Source organism: Mauremys reevesii, linkage group 10 (assembly GCF_016161935.1).
Source record: "Mauremys reevesii isolate NIE-2019 linkage group 10, ASM1616193v1, whole genome shotgun sequence".
NCBI lineage: Eukaryota > Metazoa > Chordata > Testudines > Geoemydidae > Mauremys > Mauremys reevesii.
The window spans coordinates 28,978,343-29,000,459 of record NC_052632.1 but is presented as its reverse complement, the minus strand read 5'-3'; the positions used below and the strand labels follow the sequence as shown (position 1 = coordinate 29,000,459).

At 38.8% G+C, this 22,117-nt stretch overlaps 1 protein-coding gene across 10 annotated transcripts in view; it reads right to left on the bottom strand.

Annotated features, from left to right (window-relative positions):
- Window positions 1-22,117, bottom strand: part of FAM189A1 (family with sequence similarity 189 member A1) — a 424,039-nt gene that overhangs the window by 259,423 nt on the left and 142,499 nt on the right. For 8 of the 10 annotated variants that reach the window (XM_039491769.1, XM_039491768.1, XM_039491766.1 and 5 more), the window contains one exon: window positions 11,487-11,543. The exons of 1 other annotated variant lie outside the window; for it this stretch is intronic. Coding sequence is in view for 7 of the 9 variants with exons in the window: in XM_039491766.1 (XP_039347700.1) it covers window positions 11,487-11,543 (57 nt within the window). In the remaining 2 variants the exon portion in view is untranslated. Of the gene's footprint in view, window positions 1-11,486; window positions 11,544-13,514; window positions 13,681-22,117 lie in introns of all 10 variants that reach the window. One more of the 10 variants, XM_039491767.1, reaches the window with a different exon arrangement.

Here is a 22,117-nt window from a genome sequence, read left to right as displayed (position 1 = left end):
CAAGGGCATTTGATAGGTGTAACACAACAAACAGACAGACACACTTTGCACAGGATTCTAAAACACCATTGCTCTTTCTTTAATAGCTTGAGAAATGAATAGATCAATCCAAACATCATAAACCCAGTACATCTTTCCCTGCTTCAGTTTTCTGAACCATGGAACCTCTCTCCCCCCTTTAAGTTAGATTGCTTTCTCTGATTTTGGTTGGTCCCACAGCTAGCTCCCCTACCTTCACCCTACTATGACCGCATACCCAGCTCTTCCCTTATTTCCCAAAGCTTCCTATATCTCTCGCTAAGCCCCTCAAGTGTATATGTCCCAATACCAGCACTTGGTTCTTTTTCTTGTTGCTGGTAATTTTCCACTCTCTAAACCCCAGTCCCCTATGACAAGCTAGGGAAAGTGACTTCTCCCAGTTCCACCCAACCTTCCTGGTGTATGTACTGACCAGTTATAATAATTCTCATAACAATTTTACAATATCAGCCAGATATCATAAGTTGTACAGATCATCACATACTTTCATGAGCATTGAGTTCTATACTTTCATTTAAAAATTAGAGAAGAGCCAAGGTCATCTCTCACAGCATTCTATCCAATGGGGCATGGAGTATGCAAAATAATACGTTTTACATGTTTAACCTTTATATGACAGTAGTGCCCAAAGGTTATGATCAGGGTCAGGGTCCACTTATGCCACAAGAAGAAATTCACATTTTTGTCTTCAAAGTACTGTACAAATATTAACAAATCTTTACACAATTTCTGTAAGGTAGGTGAGTATAACCCTGTTTTAGAGATGCTGAACCTGCAACACGGAGGCTTAGTGATTTATCCCAGGGAACACAGCAAATCAGTGACAGATATTATTCTCATCTGTACTATGAATGTTAAATTACCCCGATGTCACAATCTTATCACAATATGAGATTGTTATCCTGAAATCAAACTAAGTGAACTATTATTTTTAGCTCTTTATTCAGTTTTCAGCATATTTTTCTATCAAAGTAGTTCATAAATAAATGCATATGGAGGAAGGACTTCATATACATAAAAAAGTTTGATGGTATTTTAGGATTCTTTTCCTGTTTGTCCCTGTTTTACACATTTCCCGTATGAAAAAAAACCACATCAAAGTAAACAAAGTTTCAGAAATGGAAACATTTCCTCCAAGGTCTTGTCTTCACTACAAAGTTAACTTGAGTTATAACTCAAGAGTTCAGTTAACTCAAGTCCCATCCACACAATAAACACGCTTAACTTGAGCAGGGTAATGATGTTACTTGAATTAAAGGCTAGGATTCAGACTAACACTTAAATTAGCACAACTCATCAGCTGTTAACAGGGTCACTCTGCAGCATGGAGCAGGCTAGCTCTATTTGAGTGCCGCTAGTTCTCCAATGTCTTCTCACAATTCTGTGTGCCCAGAAAGGACAGACTAATTCACCCAAAAATTAACTTGCACAGAATTCAGAGAGCAGTGAAGTGAAGTGAAGTGAAAAGAACCATGGGATAAACTCTGGCCTTGTCTACATTAGAGGGTTAAATCGGTGAAAGTTATGCTATTAAATTACATAACGTACGTAATTTATGTCGATGTTTAAATCGACTTAATATGGTGTCTACACAGTGCTATGTTAATGGGAGACACTCTCCTGCCAACATAGCTTCTGCCTCTTGTTGAGGTGGAGTATTCAGGTTGACAGAAGGGCGCTCTCCTGCTGACTTACTATGTCTTCACCAGACCCGCTAAATCAATGCCACTGCATCAATTGCAGCAGTGCCTATTTGGACCGTAGTGAAGACAAGCTCTCAGAAAAGTCTTAGTGCCACACAAGTGAGTGCAGCACCAGTGTGAACATATCAGTTTGAATGTTATCTCACAATGTGGCTGCGCTGACTCCTGAGAAGTAACTCAAGATAACGCAGCATTAAGGCATACCCCAAGACATGTCAACGTTGTCCTGAACATCAGCCTGAGGAAGTCATTCCAAAAGTGACATGCAGCATTCCCTTTCCTCATGGGAACAAAACTACACAGCATATTCTACTGACAACAGACCTTTAAGATGCAACTATAATAAAACTACATTTTGTCCTCACTCAGAATATTGTGCTCTGTTTCAAAAATACATAGAATGTCAGAAAGTCTCTGAATAAGGCTATATACCTGCCAGGGTTCTGAAGACCTTATGAAACACTTCAGCTTCACTCTTATGGTTAGCATTGTCATCAGAACACCTTCATGTATCTGTAACATTGCTCAAAACTGTGTAATATGCCCTCTTTCTAAGCAAACAAGGGTAGGCAAACTTTTTTACTCTAGTTTTGAATCCATTTTACTCTACATGGACTCTTATACCATCCTCATCACCACAGTATGAGTGTCTTTAAGTGCACTAAGCAATGTGACTAACTTCTGCCATGTATGGTTCATTCTTTCCTCTGGGGAAAAATTGTGTGCACAATGTAGTGTTTTGTTTGGATAGAATTTTTAAAAATTATATGTACATATTGCTATGTGTCTATAATGAGTTAAGGTAAAGCCAAAGAAGTGTCTTGCCTTTGAAGGAGAAGATGGTTATGTTTCAGATGGTTCTTAGTTTAGAAGGAACTGACTTCATTCCAGGCTTGCATCAACCCCATACTATGCTTTGTTTCTTGCACAAATAAGCTGTACCCATGAGGTAGGCTGCTCTATTATGCCCACGTAGCAGAGCTGTCGACCATGGTCCCAGTGCTCATCTCCAAGCTTTAAGTGACCTTTATGATATCTTGTGGCCCAGGTGAAGATAAAGATCAAGACCTTGAATTTGATTCTATATTCTACAAAAAGCCAATGTAGAAAATGGAGGACAGGTATGATCTGCTCAAGTCAAATATTAAAAGATTCAGAACCTTCTTGGGAGAGTGTGAAAAAGGAGCAAACATTATTATAAAAATTGCAGTAAAAATAGATGATATATTATTACATTATATATCTCATATGCTGACCACCCACTTCCATTCCTTTACTGTTTCTCATTTGTTCATTCATCATGTATCAGCTTCATTCTTTTTAATTTGGCATTTGTCAGATTTTTCCATTCATTTTCATTCACCAATTGTTCAGTTATCATTTTCTAGGTATTCTGATATGCCAGCACTGTTTATTTATCATTTGTTAGCCAAATGTGTCTTTTCCTGTACTCCATCCACTCATTTGTCAGCTTTCCCCCAACTGTGTGTGTGTGTGTGTGTGTGTGTGTGTGTGTGTGTGTGTGTGTGTGTGTGTGTGTGTGTGTGTGTGTGTGTGTGTGTGTGTGTGTGTGTGTGTGAGAGAGAGAGAGAGAGAGAGAGGGGACTGCCTCATGGATATTCATTAGCTTCACTAATTTGCTTCAGTTTGGCCTTATTTTGGCCTCATTTGTTTACTGTCATTCCTTTTTGATATGTGTCAGCTTTTGTGGTTCAATGCTGCCAGCTCCAAACCCATTTGTCTGTCTCCATTTGTTTACATATACAGGACCATCTACAGTCTGTTTTACTTTCTTGTGCTATTCTGATGTATCAAGACTTAGTAAGGGATGCTATTGGCACCTCAACAATGGCTATCAGTCATTCACCAGCCTAAATTGGAAGCATCTCCATTAAAATCAATGGAGTTGCTCAAAAAATACACACTGCTGTAAAAAGAACAGATGCTGGCCCATAATCTATGTATACCTAGAAATGGTTTTTTATTAAAGTTAATGTTTAAAATTAAATATACACAAGTTAAGAGGAAACGTACTGTATATCTGGGGTCCAGCTTGAGTTATGAAGGATTACAGGTATCAGTTACAAGGATCCCGAGATACATGCATATCACATAACCAGTATAGACCTAGATTGGGTTCGTGGTTTTTTAAAGCAGCAGTGGATAAGTGCTCTCAGGTACGCCACCCATAGAATGTATAAAGAGTCCAAGTTAGTATCAGTGTCGCGAATAAGTATATGGGTGGGGTGTGTTCCTTGGTTCGTCAGGGGAGGAAGTGGGTTATTTCCCTGGTCGGTGGTCTTGATTACTCAATGTGGTATTGATGGTGTCCCATGATGTGTTTCGTATAGATGTCTCTGGACCACCTGATGGTGTCGGACACCATGAGCTGTCTCATGAGCCGGGTGTAGCGAGCCAGGGCTCCCACTTTCAGGGTGTGTATCTGGACCTCGTAGCCCTGGGCTCTCAGGGTGTCAGCCTTCCGTGCTCAGGACTCGCAGAAGGCCGGTGACCTGTTTTCAAATGGCACCGTGACGTCTACCATGAGGACCTTCTTCTTTTCTGTGTCCATCACGACGATGTCGGGTCACAGTCAGCTGTCTGTCCCAGGGATGGCGGAGTCAACGGTGATCTTCCCCAGGGATGGTGGGATGGCTTTCACCAGCTGGTTCTGGATGGCATTGTGGCGGTGCCACCAGGCTCCGAAGCGCTGTTTGCATCCACACAGGACGTGGAGCAGGGTCTTGTTGGCGTAACCACACTTCCTGCAGCGCTTGTCCATTGCCGTGGCGGATGGCTCCGTTGAGGGGAACAAAGTTGAGTCAGGCCTGGTGGACGAAACATCAGTTGGCGAACCTGGTGAAGCTGCCCCTGGGGAGGAAGTGGTTGCTGGCATCCCACTTGCTGGACACCTCAAACACCTTGCCCTGGTCCAGCTTCTGCTTGAGGTTCTCAGCATAGTGGAAGCGGATGGCGTCTTTCAGATGATAAAGATGTATTTTACTTTAGCCAATATTTTCTTCCAGAAGATGTTTTCCTGACCAGAAGACTGAAAGGCAGCAGAACTGCGGGCTCCACTGTCCATGCCACTGAACAGATTTTATTGGTGCATGTCAAGGGAAAGATGGGGAATATAGTTTGTGGATACATAAGGGTCAGGATTTGGTTAACAGTAAATTATAGCTGGCATTCATTACAGCTGGGATGCCCACATTTTCAGAAACCCAGGGTTGTACTGGCAGTTTACTAGGATCTTGAGAGCCACTCCTAAATTATCTTACAAACAATATTATAAAAATAAATCACAGTCATATATGTGGATGTAGATTTTCCTTGCTAGATGAGCAGATATTGCTTATTAGAGTACAATACCAAGAAAAAACATAGCCGATCAATTTTTTCCTCATTTTGCAGTTACTGTGAGAGGAAAGCCGTGGTCTGTGTTATAAGACACTGTCCTGCACTTGGCCCTAAGCACTTTAAACAATTCTGAATTGTAAGTAGTTGATCTATGATCCTAAATTAGTCAAAGATACAATCTGTCAGCTATGCCTTTTAATCAAGAATAAAGAAATCTGAGTTATGAAAAGGAGAAGCAAAATCTCAAAAGCCTCTCATCCAAATATTTTTGTTGGTAACAGTAAAAGATGTGCTCAAAAATCATTTAGGTGGTTTATTCTCAATTAATAACACTCAGCATGCTGTGTATACTATTAATTTGTATTCCTGGTAGTATATTTAACGTTAATTGTGCTACAGACAGTTACACATATACTTTTTCAGCAGTAATTTTTTCTGGTACTGTGTCTTTATTATAGTAATTGCACCCTCCCCCTTTTTTTAATCCAATAGGTTCTGAATTTAATGAATCTTTGGGTTAAACTTCGTTTAGATTCCAGCTATCTTATATTTTTATATACACATACACACACTAACTTCCTTATTCTGTCCTCAGGTCTATATAGTGTGTTAGTAAGGAACATATGTATGAATGATTTTTCCTTACTAACATATATGCATGTATGTATTAATGATTTTTCCTAACTAACACACTACGTAGACCTGAGGACAGAACAAAGAAGTTTGTAAAGAAAGAAAAATATTTTGCAGGTAAAGAAAATAAACTTCTTAGTTGCAATACAGTTTTAAAAAATCTTCCACATAACATGTCAGATTCATCCCTGGTGTAACTCTATTTATAATGATGATGTTAAAACAGGGCTGCATATGGACCAAGATCTTGGCTTATCTAGAATCATAGAAAAAATGAATAGAACTAACTTAGTACAGTACCGGAATTACACCACTCTAGTAGTAAAGTTGATTAATAAAAATTCTTTTTAACATTACACAATTTATGTAATTAAAGAGTACCTATGAATGTGAATCCTGCAGTAGATATGAATGTATCCAATAGACCATAATGGAGTTATAAATTCAGTATACTCAAACTTGATGAGATTAAAATGTGCTATACTTTAAATGAATATTTCCAACTATTCCCAGCCAGGCAAAAGTTATCCACATTATTTGCAGTGCATATGGTATTTATCTTTAAAAATACACATTTGCCAAAATATTTTCATTCTTCATTAATTCTATAGTAAAAATCATACACTTTTACACAAAAGAAGATACAATGATGGCAATGGCAGATGAACAGTCAGTATCAATGTCTACAAACATTTTGTTTTACCCACAAAGAAGGCTGTAGTTTCTTACACGTATAAAGAGGGGAAAATATTATCAAAGACAGCTTATGAAATGTGACCTTAAGTCCCAAAAGCTTTTGTACTCAGTGTGTAGTAATATTTATAAACATAATGCTACAAATAAGCTGTCCCCAAAGGCTTTTTAGAATGTTGTAGAATTGATGCAAATAAATCAGTAATTGCATTGCCTAATTGAACTCCATTATTAAATGCACCTTATTCTAGTATAAATGTTGGGACTCACTTCTGGATGCATCATAAAATGCCAAACTATTTAATACAATCTGTAAAATAAATTAACCTACTGTACCATGATTGTGGTGTTGACATTAAGGGTAAAAAAAGCAGGTCTATTCTGCTGTTGCCAAAAATTTGGTACAACCCATTATGTCCAAAATGAAAGGAGTACAAACTATTAGAAGCCAGGAGTGCTTTTAGGAACACTGACATTCACAATGGTTTCTACTTGTGTGGGGTAAGACAGTTCTACAAATCAACATTCTTATTTGCTTCTGGTTTTGTCTGGGTCCTGACATTTTCTTTTTTATCTTTGAGTTTCTATCTGCATATTTTAATAAGTGCTCTTTTATGTCAGTTTTCCATTTAGGCTATTTTTCTTACCAACATTTAATAAGACTGGTGACTTAGAGCAGAAACAACTTTTAGATAATGTTTTCACCTCTTAGCTCAGAGAGCCGATAAGCAAGGTTTTAGTTTTCACTTTTTTTAAAAAATACTCAAACTATTTTACTAGTACAAGAGAATCCTATGGAAGATCTCAAATACCTTGAGCATTTTACATATTTCATACCGTGTCGGTGTTTAAAGAATGAAGACTCTAGTTTTAATATGACCAACTAAGAGACGTGTGTTCACTTAGATGAAGGTCATGATCTTGAGTATAATGAGCCCCCAAAGTGGATGTATAATGAATTTTCTGAATAAATTTTGAGCACTAATACACTTACATTAAATTGTATTAATCTTTTACTTGCGCAGATTTTTGCTAATATCATAAAGTTACATTTGATTCTATTTCTGAAATTTTGAAAGAAAAGCCTACAGACCTTTTAGAATTCATGTCAAAGGTTATTATAATTCATATAGTTTGCAACTACTGCCTATAGAGAGAAGATACTGTTGGTACATGAAGTTAAAAGCTCTTACAGATGAATTATGAAAAAAGCTGCTACATAGATGGGACTAGCATCCACAGTGCTATTCCATGGGGAAGGGAGTAACAGGAATAAAACAGAACAGAATATAACATATCTGAAACAATTCATAATTAGATACTCTATTGTAGACATTTCTCAGTGGCTTAGATAAGTTTTCTCAGCAGTTCTAATGAAAATAAGATAATGTACAGAAAATATGGTTTTAAATTAGCTTCTTAGATTGTACTCTGATCAACATGGCACCAATGAGAACAAAACAGGAAAATGCTGATGAAACTTTGAAAAGGTCCTTGATATTCTTCTTTGATTGCACTGTGCCCAGAATATATTGCACTCAGCAGAGGAGCAGAGTGAAAAATAATGGACTCAGTGCTCAGTCTCAGGAGAACAAAAAGAAAAAAACCCCTAAAAACAAAACCAGCCAATCTAACTTTTCATTCCGTTGAATGGAAATCCATTTCAGTAATTTTAAGTTACATGCAACACATACTGATATGTAGTTTGGAGTGACAGATGTAAAAGAACTTATTCACCTTGTGCAGTAATAATGGTTCTTCGAGATGTGTTCCCCTCTGGGTGCTTCACTGTAGGTGTATCTATGCCCCTGATCAGAGATCTTTGGTAGCAGTGTCCATTTGGCCCGCACATGCATTCTTTCTGCTTGAGACTAATTAACACTGCATGGATGAACCACCCTCAGTTCCCTCTCTGTCACAGAGTCACTAACAAGAACTCCGAAGTAGAGAGGAGGAGTGTGGATTGCGGAGCACCAATAGGGGGACACATCTTGAAGAATCGTCATTACTGCACAAGGTGAGTAACTTCCTTTTCTTCTTCAAGTAGCGTCCCTATAGGTTCTCCACTATAGGTCACTCCCGAGCAGTATCTCTGATGGAGGGTTGGAGCTTCAGAGTCGAGTCTGTTAAGGACAAAAATACAGCGGAGAAAATGATGGCATCAGAAGAGGAGTCTCTTGTTCTGCTTAGTGTTCTGCAAAAGTATGAGCAGATGCTCAGGCTGCTGCCCAGCAGATTTCTGGACTGGGATCATCTTTAATGAAGGTGACTGAGGTAGAAACCGACTTTGTGGAATGTGTATGGATTCCAGGTGGAGGTACCAAATTACAAGCATGATAGCAGTAGTTAATATGATTCAAGACACATTTAGAGAACCTCTGAGCAGATATTTCTGTGCCTTTTGATCTTTCTGCAATTGATAGGAAGTACTTGGGAGATTTCCTAATGGCCTTCGTCCTGTTCAAATAGAAGGCCAAGGCTCTCCTAACATCAAGTCTATGTAGTATAGCCTCCCTGTTATCACAGTGAGGCTTTGAGTAAAATGTGGGAAGATGAATGAGTTGGTTCATGTGAAAAGACAAAGTCACCTGGGAAATGAATTTTGGGTGTGGTTTGAGAGTGTCCTTGTCTTTAAAGAAAATCGTGAAACGGGGTGTTTGTGCACCATTAATGCCACTATTTCCCCTATTCTCCTTGCCAAGATGATAGCTACTAAGATTGCTGTCTTCACTGATATATGTGCAAAAGAACACATGGCCACAGGTTCAAAAGATAGTCTAGCTAGACTCCTTAGAACTAGATTCAGGTCTCACGTTGGTTTGGGGTGTCTGGATTGAGGGAAGAGGTACCCTGTGCCCTTGAGGAATCTTTGTCGCTGGATGGGTAAAGACTGAATAACCTTCTATGTGCTGGTGGAAGGCTGTTATGGTGACAAGATGTATTTTGAGTGAGCTGAGGGATAGCCCTGCCCTCTTGAGGCCTAGTATGTAGTCTAGTGTGACGGGGAGGGAGGAGGATACTGACGTAATTTGTATAGAAGTACATCAAGACTGGAATCTTTTCCATTTTTGTAGGGAAGTGCAGCGGGTAGCTGATTTTCTACTGTGCAATAACACTTCCTGTATCTCCTGGGAGCAGTAGCTCTCTATGTGTCGTAAACATTAAGGAGCCAAGATTTGAGCTGAAGAATCCATAGGCTGGGATGGAGAGTTAGTCCGCCCTTCAGTGAAAGGAGGTGAGGAGTGAATTGAAGAGGGATTGGTGTACACATCGCTAGCTGCGTCAGTATGGGTACCACATCTGGGAGAAATCAGTATAACTCTCGCTTTTCCCCCTTCTTTATTTTTATAAGGACCTTCAGCATCAGAGGGAATGTGGGAAATGTGTATAGAAGGCCCTGGTCCCATGGGAGAAGGAGAGCATCCCCAACAAGTATTTTCCCAGGCCGGCTCTGGAGCAACAGAGGGCATTTCCTGTTCAGGTAAATGGTGAATAAATCACAGGTCTATTAATGGCTACATTACTGTCAATAAAACATTTTTTTCCTTTGCTGTCACAAACGAACAGAACCCCCAACACAGCTCCTTTGTTTCAAGGGCTCGGATTTCAATACAATATTCACATTATATGATATGTTAGGAATTTTTTAATGTACAACACAGAAGTAGGAGTACATTTGGTTTCCGTCTAAAGTGTTGTAGCCCAAAGTCAAAAGTATTCAAGGTTTTGCTTTAATTTGCTCTTGGCAAATAAATCCTTTTTCCCTAAGTGAATGTCCCTAAGTATATCGAATTAATGGACAGGCTCCATACAACATTTTGGTTGCTCTTTTTGTTGAGAGAATATCTATATTCTAGATATTCATTCATACTCAACTGTCTGCTTGACAAGCTGAAACATGATAAATTATTCAGCTGAGGCTACTATCCATTTTGGATTAAAGTGAGGACTACTAAAGGTTTTTTAAACTCATCAGCAAACTCGGCTTGCTAAATTATTATCCAAAGGATAAAAAATGAATACTATTCAATATTGGCTGGATAGATCCTATTCAAACATGAGAAAGCTTCATTGGTTCCCTGTACCATGCTTTAACACGATGACAAATACAAATAATACATAATGTTCATCAGTTAAATGGAAATAAATTTCCAAAAAGAATATGTTCAAAACACTTATTTTTTTTAGTTAATAACACCAGCTTTTATGAATAATGTAATTTTAGTACATAATCAGGGAGAGGTAGGCAACATGGTCCTTTTTACTAAAGTCTATGATTCTGTAGTAAATATGAAAACAGTCCCACATCTCTTTATTGGTTCTTTAATGAATATATTTAATGAGAACCAGTCAATTCATAATTAGCATGTGATATAACAAAACCTCTTTTAAAATAATACTAGCAAGACATTATTTTACTTATTTGGGACATTAACTAAACCAAACCAATAAAATAGCTGAAAGGTACCTTTTTAGTGTGCCTTGTAAAGGTATCTTTTTAGTGTGCCTTCTTCTACAAGAATTTGTAATATCCAAATGGTGGGGCTATAGCTTGAAAGTTACAAGTTCATTAATGTTCTGATTGTAAAAATTTCTCTGTGCACCCAATGTTATTTATTCTACATAGAAATTACACTTTCTGAGGATACCACACGAGACCTGTGTGAAATGTTCAAAACAAAATTGTAAAGTAACTGACACCTATATGGGCTCAAGTTAAGTTGCAAATTAAATTTCACTAAAACTTTGAGCAAATCTAAATTGGGGTTTTGGTTTGCATTGAATGTGAAATGTGCAGCTTGCCTAATGTAAAGAAAAACCTGGCAATGGTTTTGACTCAGTTTTACTTTGAGATTTGAGCTAAACTGGACTCCAAACTCAAAGTGAAAACTCAGTGGGTTCAAACCCACAACACAAAGCCACTGAAAATGTTTACACAAATGCCTAAGGAGAAAAGCGATGAGATGTACACAATTTTTAAGTATACGTTTCAAATGTTTAACATCTATTGCAGGTCAAGGAACTGCCTGACATAACTAAGAAAGCAATATCACTTACCACAAGTGAGAGAGGCCTTTTCCATGAGACAACGCCAATCAGTCCTGACAACAGCACCTGAAATCAAGTGAAAAGGGTCAGCAAAGAGACTCAGATTTTATACTAACACCTAAAAAAAGTAACAGTATCTTTTAAGAAAAAGAACAATACTCAAACAAACTGTAAGACAAGTAATTGGCTTCCAAAAGTGTTGAGACTGGAAGGTAAATACTGCAAGATAGGCTATTGAAACAAATAATGTATGTCATACTTATAGGATGGGGGACTCTACTCTGGGAACCAATGACTCTGAAAAATAGTTGGGGGTCATAGTGGATAATCAGCTGAAGGTGAGCTCCCAGGGAGGACGCTGTGGCCAAAGGAACTAATGCGATCTTAGGGTGCATAGATAGGGAAATCTCGAGTAGGAGGTTATTTTATCTCTTTATTTTCACTAGTGTGACTGCTGCTGGAATACTGTGTCCAGTTCTGGTGCTAACAATTCAAAAATTACATTGATAAATTGGAGAGGGTTCAGAGAAGAGCCATGAGAATGATTAAAGGATTAGAAAACATTTCTTACAATGATAGACTCAAAGAGCTCAATCTATTTAGCTTAGCAAAGAGAAGATTAAGGGCTGATTTGATTACAGTCTCTATTTGGGGAACAAATATTTAATAATGGGCTCTTCAATTTTGCAGCAAAAGGTTTAACACAATGCAGTGGCTGGAAGTTAAAGCTAGACAAATTCAGACTGGAAATAAAAGATGTTTTTTTTAAACCAGTGAGAGTAATTAACTTTTGGAACAATTTGTCAAGGGTAATGGTGGATTTGCCATCACTGACCATTTTGAAATCAATATTGAATGTTTTCTAAAAGATACACTCTAGGAATTATTTTGGTGGAAGTCCTATGGCCTGTGTCATACAGGAGGTCAGACTAGATGATCATAATAGTCCCTTTTTGCCTTAGAATCTATGAATTTTCATTCTATTTCCAACATGGATGAAAACACATGGTACTGTAAATATCACAACCCCTCTCCTCCCTCACACCCCCCTTCCCGGTTTCCATAGAGATTTCAATCTGATTTCCAGATCAAAATGATTCTATAAATTCCGAATAAGTCTCAGAACCATTTTCACTGTTCACTAGTAAGTCACACCACCTGATGTGCTGTATGGTTTATTTTAATTAATATTTTCTGTAACAACATGAACTGAAAGAAAACTTTCAGAGATTTTTTTTGCACTACCGGAATGGTTATGCATGGTCCTCCATTGCAAGTTAATAGATAAACAGTAGGTGAAATTTAGCACCAACATATTGTAATAATAAAACCTAATTTTTCCTACCATTTATTTGCTATATGCATTAGTGCCAGTCAAAAACCTCTATCTCTGCAATCTAAAATGTTTAATAGCTCATAATGTGTAGCCATACCACTTCAAATACACACACTCACACCCCTTGTCTTAATGTGCAGTATTATGCCATTACTTATTTGTAATCACAGAAGACTTTTGTTGCGACAGGAAAAAATGTGGTCTACAGGATATCTTCTAAATTATTCAGGTGATTGACAGATCTTAGGCAGTGATATGACAGATGAGTGACCATCTAAGGTTTATGCAGGGACCCTTCACCACACAACTGAGTGACATGTTTTATAGAGCATATCATCAGAATTTGGAAATACTCATATGGGCAAAGTTTTACAGCCCTTACTTCAGCAAAACTGAATCATTGGCGTTTTACTCAAATACGGACTGCTTAGTTTCCAAGTAAAAGTGTGGTACCCAGTCCAAGATCCACCCATGGAAACCAAATGGGGATCTGAGAATTAAGCATGTTCTCTCCTTCTCACACAAAATCTATAGTAATAAAAATGGTGAAGGCTAAATCATACTCTCATTTACAGTGGTGTAATCCCTTTATGGTGTGGGGAAAAGGACACAGAAAGAGGTCACTATCCCCTTGGGAACAGCATAGCAGCAGTAGACATGGAGACAGCAGGCACAGAATGCTCTATGCTCTGCCCTCTCACCTGTACTAAGACCATCTAGCCAGTGGAGCTGCTACAGTGCACAAAGGCCCAGTGACTTCTAGCTCCTCCACAATACCCATACGAGAGCTGCCTCAGGACCATTCTCCCATGGATGGAAAATCCCCCAGGAGCCTCAAAATGGGACATCTTACACAGCTGGAGCACCCTGTTGATATAGAGCAATGACAAAGTGTAATATTCAGTAGCTCACTGACACTATCAGAATTAATCAGCTTTGGACTCTTTAGGATTACTTGCACTATACTTTATAACTTCTGCCATGTAAAAGGAAGGCGAGGATTAAATTAAAAAAATTGGCCAAGGGGAGAAGGAGAGATGAAAGAAGAGAGAGAGTGTATGTATGTGTACATGAGAGAGAGAGAGATTAGGTTCAAATTAAAAAACAGTTAAAAACCAAACAGGAACAGGTAGAGAAAAAGACAAGGGACTAATCAAAAAGTAATGCATACTGATAGAGAAAGAATATGTGGTATAAGGATGATGATTTCACATGAGTTTGAGACAGCTGCATTACTTACTAGTCATACCTTACTTACCATCATGCATATGTATATACTACATATTACAAAAAAATAAAATAAAACCCCAAAACTATTTTGAAATTGTTTTCAAGTATTGTATTGGGACTAGCTTTCCATATCCCTCAGGCTTCAGAGACAGGTGAGAATTACCATGAATTCAACTGTATAAGGCTAAGAGCTAGAAAACAATAGAATTAAAGACTATCAGAATGCATACATACTAGGAGGCAGCATGGGTAACCTAGATTTGGCATTTCCTAACTTTTGAGAGGTTGACCTTGTGAACTAAGTGTACTTTTAACCTTTTTTTTAAACAATGTAATTATATATAATAATGGGTGAAATCCTGACCTCACTGAAGTCAATGGCAAAACTTCCATTGACTTCAATGGGGTTAGGATTTCACTCTATTAATTTCTCCAAACAAACAAAAAACCAACCAAACTAACTAAAAACAGTTAAGAGTGCTCAAATGCACACACAAAACAAGGCAACCCCCGCACCCCCCAAAAATACTAAAACAAAGAAGCAAAACAACAACTCCTCTAAGTTAAAGTTTCATCCAACCCTTGCAACCTACAACAGTGATTTCTTCCTCTCCACATTACATCCTCATTTACATCCACTTCTCCAAACACATAAGCCTCCTCCCTGTTATTCCACATAGAGCTCTGGGGGTAAAATCCTTGCGATCTGGACTGAACTGACTAATTCCAGTGGTTTCCTGAGGATACAGTATTCTCCCTGTCAGGCATCTGAGGAAGAAGCGGTTTGAGAGATATAAGTAGCCATACTCAGAGTTATTAACATTGGTTAATTTTGTTATATTACATGGGAAATTCAATATGTATTAGTGGATAGTAATTTTGTATTGCATTTTTCAATTATGGTAAAGCATATAGAGCTAAAGATAGGCATATCAAGAAACCTAAATAAATTAAAGTTTGTTTTGGGCCAAATTCTACCTTCAGACATGCAAATATAGCAACATTTAGTCAATGAGAACTGAATGCTTATATATGAAAACCAAATTTGGTCCAGAAATTTAGGTTTAAAATTTATAATAAATAATTTATATAATAACAATATAATACAACTTGCTCATCCTATCTGTAATTATAACCCAATTTTTATATCAACAAGCACCAAATAAGCCACTACTATAAATGTATGGCTAGATGAACTTGCTACCTAACAAACAATGCTGCAGAATTATGACATGAAAAATATTTGTATCTGCTCTATGAGTTCACTGAAGTCAGGTGTTTTAGTGTGTTTTTTACACTACAAAACATTAATTTGATAGTCTGGAGCAATATATTTCACATTTTAGCAATAACTAGATTTGATGACATTTAAGTTTGCTGAAGATTTTATTCAAGAAAAGTGCACATTGGAAAAGACATTTTTTGTATTTCCATTAGAACCTGTAAATGCATAAATTTAAGATAGTTTTCATTGTGAGACTTCAGTGTTAGCATCTGAGCAAAGTACATATACAACAGGAGAAAACCCATGAAAGCATACTAAAAAGTAAATTTAAATCAGCTTATAGATTTTGATACTAAAGCCAATATGCAGGTAATATCAAGCATAGTTGTGTGTAGCTTGCATTCTACAATGTTTTCCATGTCATATATGCTAGAAGTCTCTGATTACTGGAATTTTACTACAGTATTACATTTTTCTGAAAGTTGGCAAAGGCAGAGAAAAGGAATTTATTTTTTGCAGTTAATTAAATTTGTTCACATAGCTAGGATAGCCTATTATTACTGTTATGATAAGTGTCCCTGGATTGATAATCCTGTAATGCAGAATTGCACTCAGGAAGGTAAAATGAAAGGATTAGCAAGTTCAACTTCAGGTTAGTCAGCAACACGCTCTCAATTAAACAAATGGGCTGACTGAAACTGTAAGGCCATTAAAAAACACCTTTAGGAAAAATAACAAGGTAAGTATTGGTATAAAACACACAGAAAAACACTATTTCTCAGACCCAATACAAGTGAGTAATTTCAAAAGGTGATTTGTTATATTGTAATTCGTATGAGTAGAAATTGATATGTACAATTTTTAACTGTCTGCAACAATTCTCTGCTTTATTTCTATTTACCATATTATTCCCACGCTGCAAGTCAGCACCTACCACATTTAGGGCATTACAGAAAGAGGAAGGGAGAAGTCCCTCTGGTCTTCTGAACTGCAGTTGTGCTGGCCTTAACATAGGCCTGCAAGGTATGTCTGAATGGGAATTTCCTCCCACCCTCCCTGCTTGTGCACAACGTAAGGGCCAAGCACAATCTGGCCTGCTATAAAAAGTCCCCTCCACTGATACTTTATGCGGCAACAATGTCTTTAATGTTATCACTGTACATTTCGCAAGCAGCAATTGTAATTCTGATTATTACAGATTATTTAACTTTTTTTTTTTACTCCACAAAACTTTACATCTATTTAATCAAGGGTAAATTTGGCTCATTGCTTATGCGCATTCTTTACTAAGTAAATAGAGACTATGCGAAAAGTTACCTCCAATGGCAAGAGCCATCAGCACTTTAAGCAGTAGTGATCATAACCATTTAGTTATGAAAGTAGAGTCCAGAGAGCATATTATGGCAAAACTTATTAGGATAACTCAGTGGATTTCATTATGGAAGCACAGTAACTCCTCACTTACAGTTGTCCCGGTTAACGTTGTTTCATTGTTATGTTGCTGATCAATTAGGGAACATGCTCATTTCAAGTATCCAATGCTCCCTTCGAACGTTCTTTGGCAGCCGCCTGCTTTGTCCACTGCTTGCAGGAAGAGCAGCCCGTTGCAGCTAGCTGGTGGGGGCTTGGAACCAGGGTGGACCGGCAGCCCCCCGGCAGCTCCCCCTATCACCTCCCTGCTCCCCTAAGTTCCCTGTGCTGCAGCCACCCAGCAGGCTATCAATTGCCGGGCAGTTCAGCTGTCCCTCCCCCCACTGCCATGTGCTGCTCCTGCCCTCTGCCTTGGAGCTGCTCCCAGAGACTCCTACTTGCACCCTGCACCCCCCTTCTCCATATAGAGCAGGGAGGGGACACGGACGGAGAGAGACAGAGAGAGCTTGGGGCAGCAGCTACTGTCTCAACTTCCTGATCCACTTAAAAGACATTGCACTTAAGCATGGGTCAGCTTACTTAAGGGGGCAGTGTGCATTACACACACACACACACACACACGGTGTGTGTCTGTCTCTGTCTGCTATGCTGTATCCCCTCCCTCCTGTTCGTGCTGCCTTGATGAGAGGCTACATTAACAACAATGTGTTAACCCTTGAGGGCTCAGCCGAGTGATAGTTCATCATTTAGCAGCAAGGCATGTCCTGGGAAATATCCCTCCCTCTTCCATCCTCTAACTTCACCACCTCAACCAAGCTTCACAATCATCATCAGCTGTGAAGAGTATTAAATTGTTTGTTTAAAATGTATATTGTGTGTATATCTATATAATATATAGTTTTTTGTCTGGTGAAAAATTTTTCCCTGGAACCTAACTCCCCCAACCTAACTCTTATGGGGAAACTGGATTCACTTAACATCATTTTGCTTAAAGTCGCATTTTTCAGGAACATAACTACAACATTAAGCGAGGAGTTACTGTAAAAAGTGATTTTGCCCCTCTCTTCTTTACACCCAGTTTTTCAGAAGCAAGCATTATAAAATACTGCTGTTCAGCATCTTTTGTCTTTCGTATAATATGAAAATGAAAGAAAATACTAATACCATATCAATTTTGGACAAAGTAAATAGAAATAAACAGATTAAATATTATATATACAAAAACACTAGCATTTGAAAGTTAGGAAATATGTGATTTTCAGTTGCTGATGCAACCTTAAATCATCCCTTGTGTGAGTTCAGCCTGAGCCCTGAATGAGTTTTAAAATACGTAAAAGGTTGTTACAAGGAGGAGGGAGAAAAATTGTTTTTCTTAACCTCTGAGGATAGGACAAGAAGCAATGGGCTTAAATTGCAGCAATTTAGGTTGCGACCAGGGGCGGCTCTAGACCCCAGCGCGCCAAGCAGGCGCTTGGGGCGGCCGTTTCCCGGGGGGGGGCGGCATTTGGATCCGGTTGAGCTCCCGCCGGCATGCCTGCGGCAGGTCCACCGGAGCCCGGGACGAGCGGACCTGCCGCAGGCATGACTGCGGCGGGTCCCGTCTTCCCGCGGCTCCGGTTGAGCTTCCGCAGGCATGACTGCGGCAGGCCCGCTGGTCCCGGGCTCCGGTGGACCTGCCGCAGGCATGCCGGCAGGAGCTCAACCGGAGCCGCGGGAAGAGGGGACCCGCCGCGGGACCGGGGAAGGGCGGCGCAGCGCTCCGCGCTGCTTGGGGCAGCCTACTGTCTAGAGCCGCCCCTGGTTGCGACATTAGGAAAAACTTCCTGTCAGGGTAGTTAAACACTGGAATAAGTTACCTAGGGAGGTTGTGGTATCTCTGTCAATGGAGATTTTTAAAAGCAGGTTAGACAAACACCTGTCAGGGATGGTCATCAGTGATTCTCAAGCAGGAGTACATGTCCCCCTGTGGGTACGCAGAGGTCTCCCAGGAGGTACATCAACTCATCTGGATATCTGCCTAGTTTTACAACAGGCTACATAAAAAGCACTAGTGAAGTCAGTACAAACTAAAATGTCATACAATGACTTGTTCATACTACTCTACATACTATACACTGAAATGTAAGTACAAAATTTATATCCCAATTTATTTTATAATTATTTGGTAAAAATGAGAAAGTAAGCAATTTTTCAGTAACAGTGTGCTGTGACCCTTTTGTATTTTTGTATCTGATTTTGTAAGCAGGTTGTTTTTAAGTGAGGTGAAACTTTGGGGGTACACGAGACAAATCAGACTCCTGAAAGGGGTACAGTAGTCTGTAAAGGTTGAGAGGCACTGCCCTAGATAATACTTAGTCCTGCCTTGAGTGCAGGGGACTCCCAAGCTCCTTCCAGTCCTACACTTCTATTATTCTATGATCACATGACCATCCCTTCAATGTCTCCCATTTTCTTCAAATGCTCTAGAGAACAAACGGGCTTTATAGCATGTCCCAAAAGCTAACGGTTCAAGAGAAAGCAAAGAAATATGCCAGAGTTAATAGAACTCTGCTGCTATCACTTCTGCGAATCACAACTGTGGTAGTATGGCATAGGGACAGATGCAGTCTCTCAAAACCAGAACCAGATCAGGCTCCCATTCACTTCAATGTGATTTGGATCAGATCCTCATATAGATAGTTTTGGAGCCAGATTAGGGCTCAAAACCAGCACCTTGAATTCCTCCTGGAAGGAAACCCACAGCAGGGAACATATATTCAATCCCATTTAGAGCCCACTACAATAGTCTAATCTCCATGTGACAAAGGCGTGGACAAATATAGTAAGATCCTTGTACCTATAAGGAATGATCGTGTTTGCCTAACCAAACACTTTGCTTCTAGCCATGGGTGCTATCTTGTCATCTAGCACCAAGCCTCAATCCAACCAGACCCCAAATTACAAGCCTCTTTTACAAATGGCAGCCACACTACTTCAAACAGAATTGCTAATTCTTCCTGCATATTTTCATCAGACTAGCAACTTTACTGCTATCTTATCTGGACTGAGCTTCAGCCAGATAGCTGTCATCCAGCCTCCAATTGCCAGTAGACACCTAGTCATCCAACTCCACACATCAGTGGGGCTAGCTAAGATTCAGATAGTTGTGTGTCCTCAGCATACAGAAGACAAAGCAACCCATGGCTCTTCACAAACCTTCCCAGTAAATTCATATACATTTTGAACAAGAGCTTGGGAACTGAATCCTGATGTCAATGGGAATTTGGCCTAAGTAAATATATATCCCTATTTCAGATTGCATGTTACAGAACATTTGAAAAAACTCTGCTCATTATTGTCCAAGTGTTGCCTCCCCACCCAGAAGAATGAAAAAAATGTAAATGCAGGAAAACCTCTGTTGTTCTCATGTCTAGATCATGTAAACCATTGAAAGGGAGGGTGCTCCATAGTAGGTTTCTGCAGCAGCAGAAAAGTAGAGTAGGTGAGGGATAGGCCTGTGAGACCCAAAACCTAAAGTGCTTATTATGCGGATATGTGGGCCAAAATCAGCCAGGGGAACACTGGGAGCAGCCCATAACTTGTAGTACTGGCTTCATCTATGTTCTGTAAAGTGGATTGAGAGGAGAGGAGAGATTTATTGTTTCCTAACTCTTATATAATTCCTCCCCTGCCCCTTGCGCACACCCATCCCACCCACCCAACCCCTCTCCCACCCATCACAGGATTTTAACATGGGACCATGATCTGGAGCTCTATGTAGTATAAAGACACTAACTATTAAGAGTCAGCAATTTGTTAATGCACCTAATATACACTGAAATCATTTTCCATATTTGTTTTTCTTGTATTTAACAAGTAAAATCATGAATACTTACTAAAAAAGGGACATCAGCAACACATTGGGCCTGCCTTCAAACCATAATGACATGAGGGAAATACCCCTATTTTCCACGTTTAAAAAAATAAATTATTCCATCATTCCAAAAAAATTTCAAGCTCTTATTTTGATATAAAATATCAACACAGAGTTTATGAGTTTCCTTTAACAAAACACTCTTCCCACAGCAGCACATTTTGCAGACTGAAATGATGGTCTGCAGAAATGGTGCTGATTCACAGACAGAAAACTAACAGACGCCATCCATACTAGCTTCTTCTGCATTAGAAATACAACAACGTACACTGACTACAAATGCCTCTCAGTGTGCATATGAAATACCCATCATCATTAGTGCAAGTTGTGCTCATGCATGGAGAGGAGAAATTTACCTTAATGCTTGCATACTGAAGCAAGACAAAATCAGTAGAAGGTAAATTTATTTTCAAGTCAAGGTACTGCAGGCAATGGAGAATAACCACAATGAGAAATTATTTTTTAAGAAGGCCATTGACAGTATCCTTTTAAGATTTGCAGTTCTCTGCAGTCAGTCAAATTAAGTTGTCTCTACAAATTCAAAACGCTACATTTAGGATATGGAACTGATCAGGTGATTTAGTCTATTGTCAAATTCGAAACCATCAGCTTCCCCCCCCCAAACATTCTACATAATGCATTCTAAACAGAACACATTTTCTGATCCTTTTTGTGTGTGTGTAAATTTCCTCTTTGAACAATAAAAACAATGTACTTGTTGATACAGAACATGAATTCCATTAAATGTAATGAAAAAGCTATCGAAGTATAATTATGAAAACTAATTTACAGAAAAGGTCTTAAAACTACTGGAATTACAATATGAATTGAACTTGTGTGGTAGACAAATTGAACATTTATGCTGATACAAGTGTGGATAATTCCATGTATCCTATGTTATAAACAGTATATTAGTGACAAGAAGCCCCAATACAAAAGAAAGCCCTTGATAGGTTCTGCTGCCTACTCATACTCCTAGTTTCTTGTTAAAGCTGATGTTATATGCTGAGGTGATCTGCTTCTTTTCCGCACATTTAACAGTTCCCTGATTTCTCAGCTTCTAAAAGTCAGAGAGTAAACCTACATGTGATGGATTCAGTTAATGTTACAATCAGATACACTGTTTTAAAGTATAGTTAACTGCAGAAACTCACCCTTTCTAGGATTTTAAACATACTTAATAAAGCATAAACATTTATAATTAGCATTACTATTTATCTTGCGATATAAACACCATCACTAGCATGACACATTACATATTACTGCATTTCTTTCTAACCAAAATATATAAGAGTGTGCATATTGTCAAACTACACCTTTTTGAGGGAGAGAGAGTCAATTTCCGAACTCATACTCTGAGGGCCAATTCTTCTGCTGCAAGAATCCAACTAAGTCCTGTGGGGCGGGATCAAGCCCAAATGCACAATGATCATAGGAAAAACTTTTGCTCAGTATTGGCAATAAATAAAATAGAAAACCAAATGGCTTTAAATAAAGAGATTATATTTAAACTATTGTGCTGTCCTCTCACTTTAGGTATTTAGAGCATGGCCATGTAAACAAAC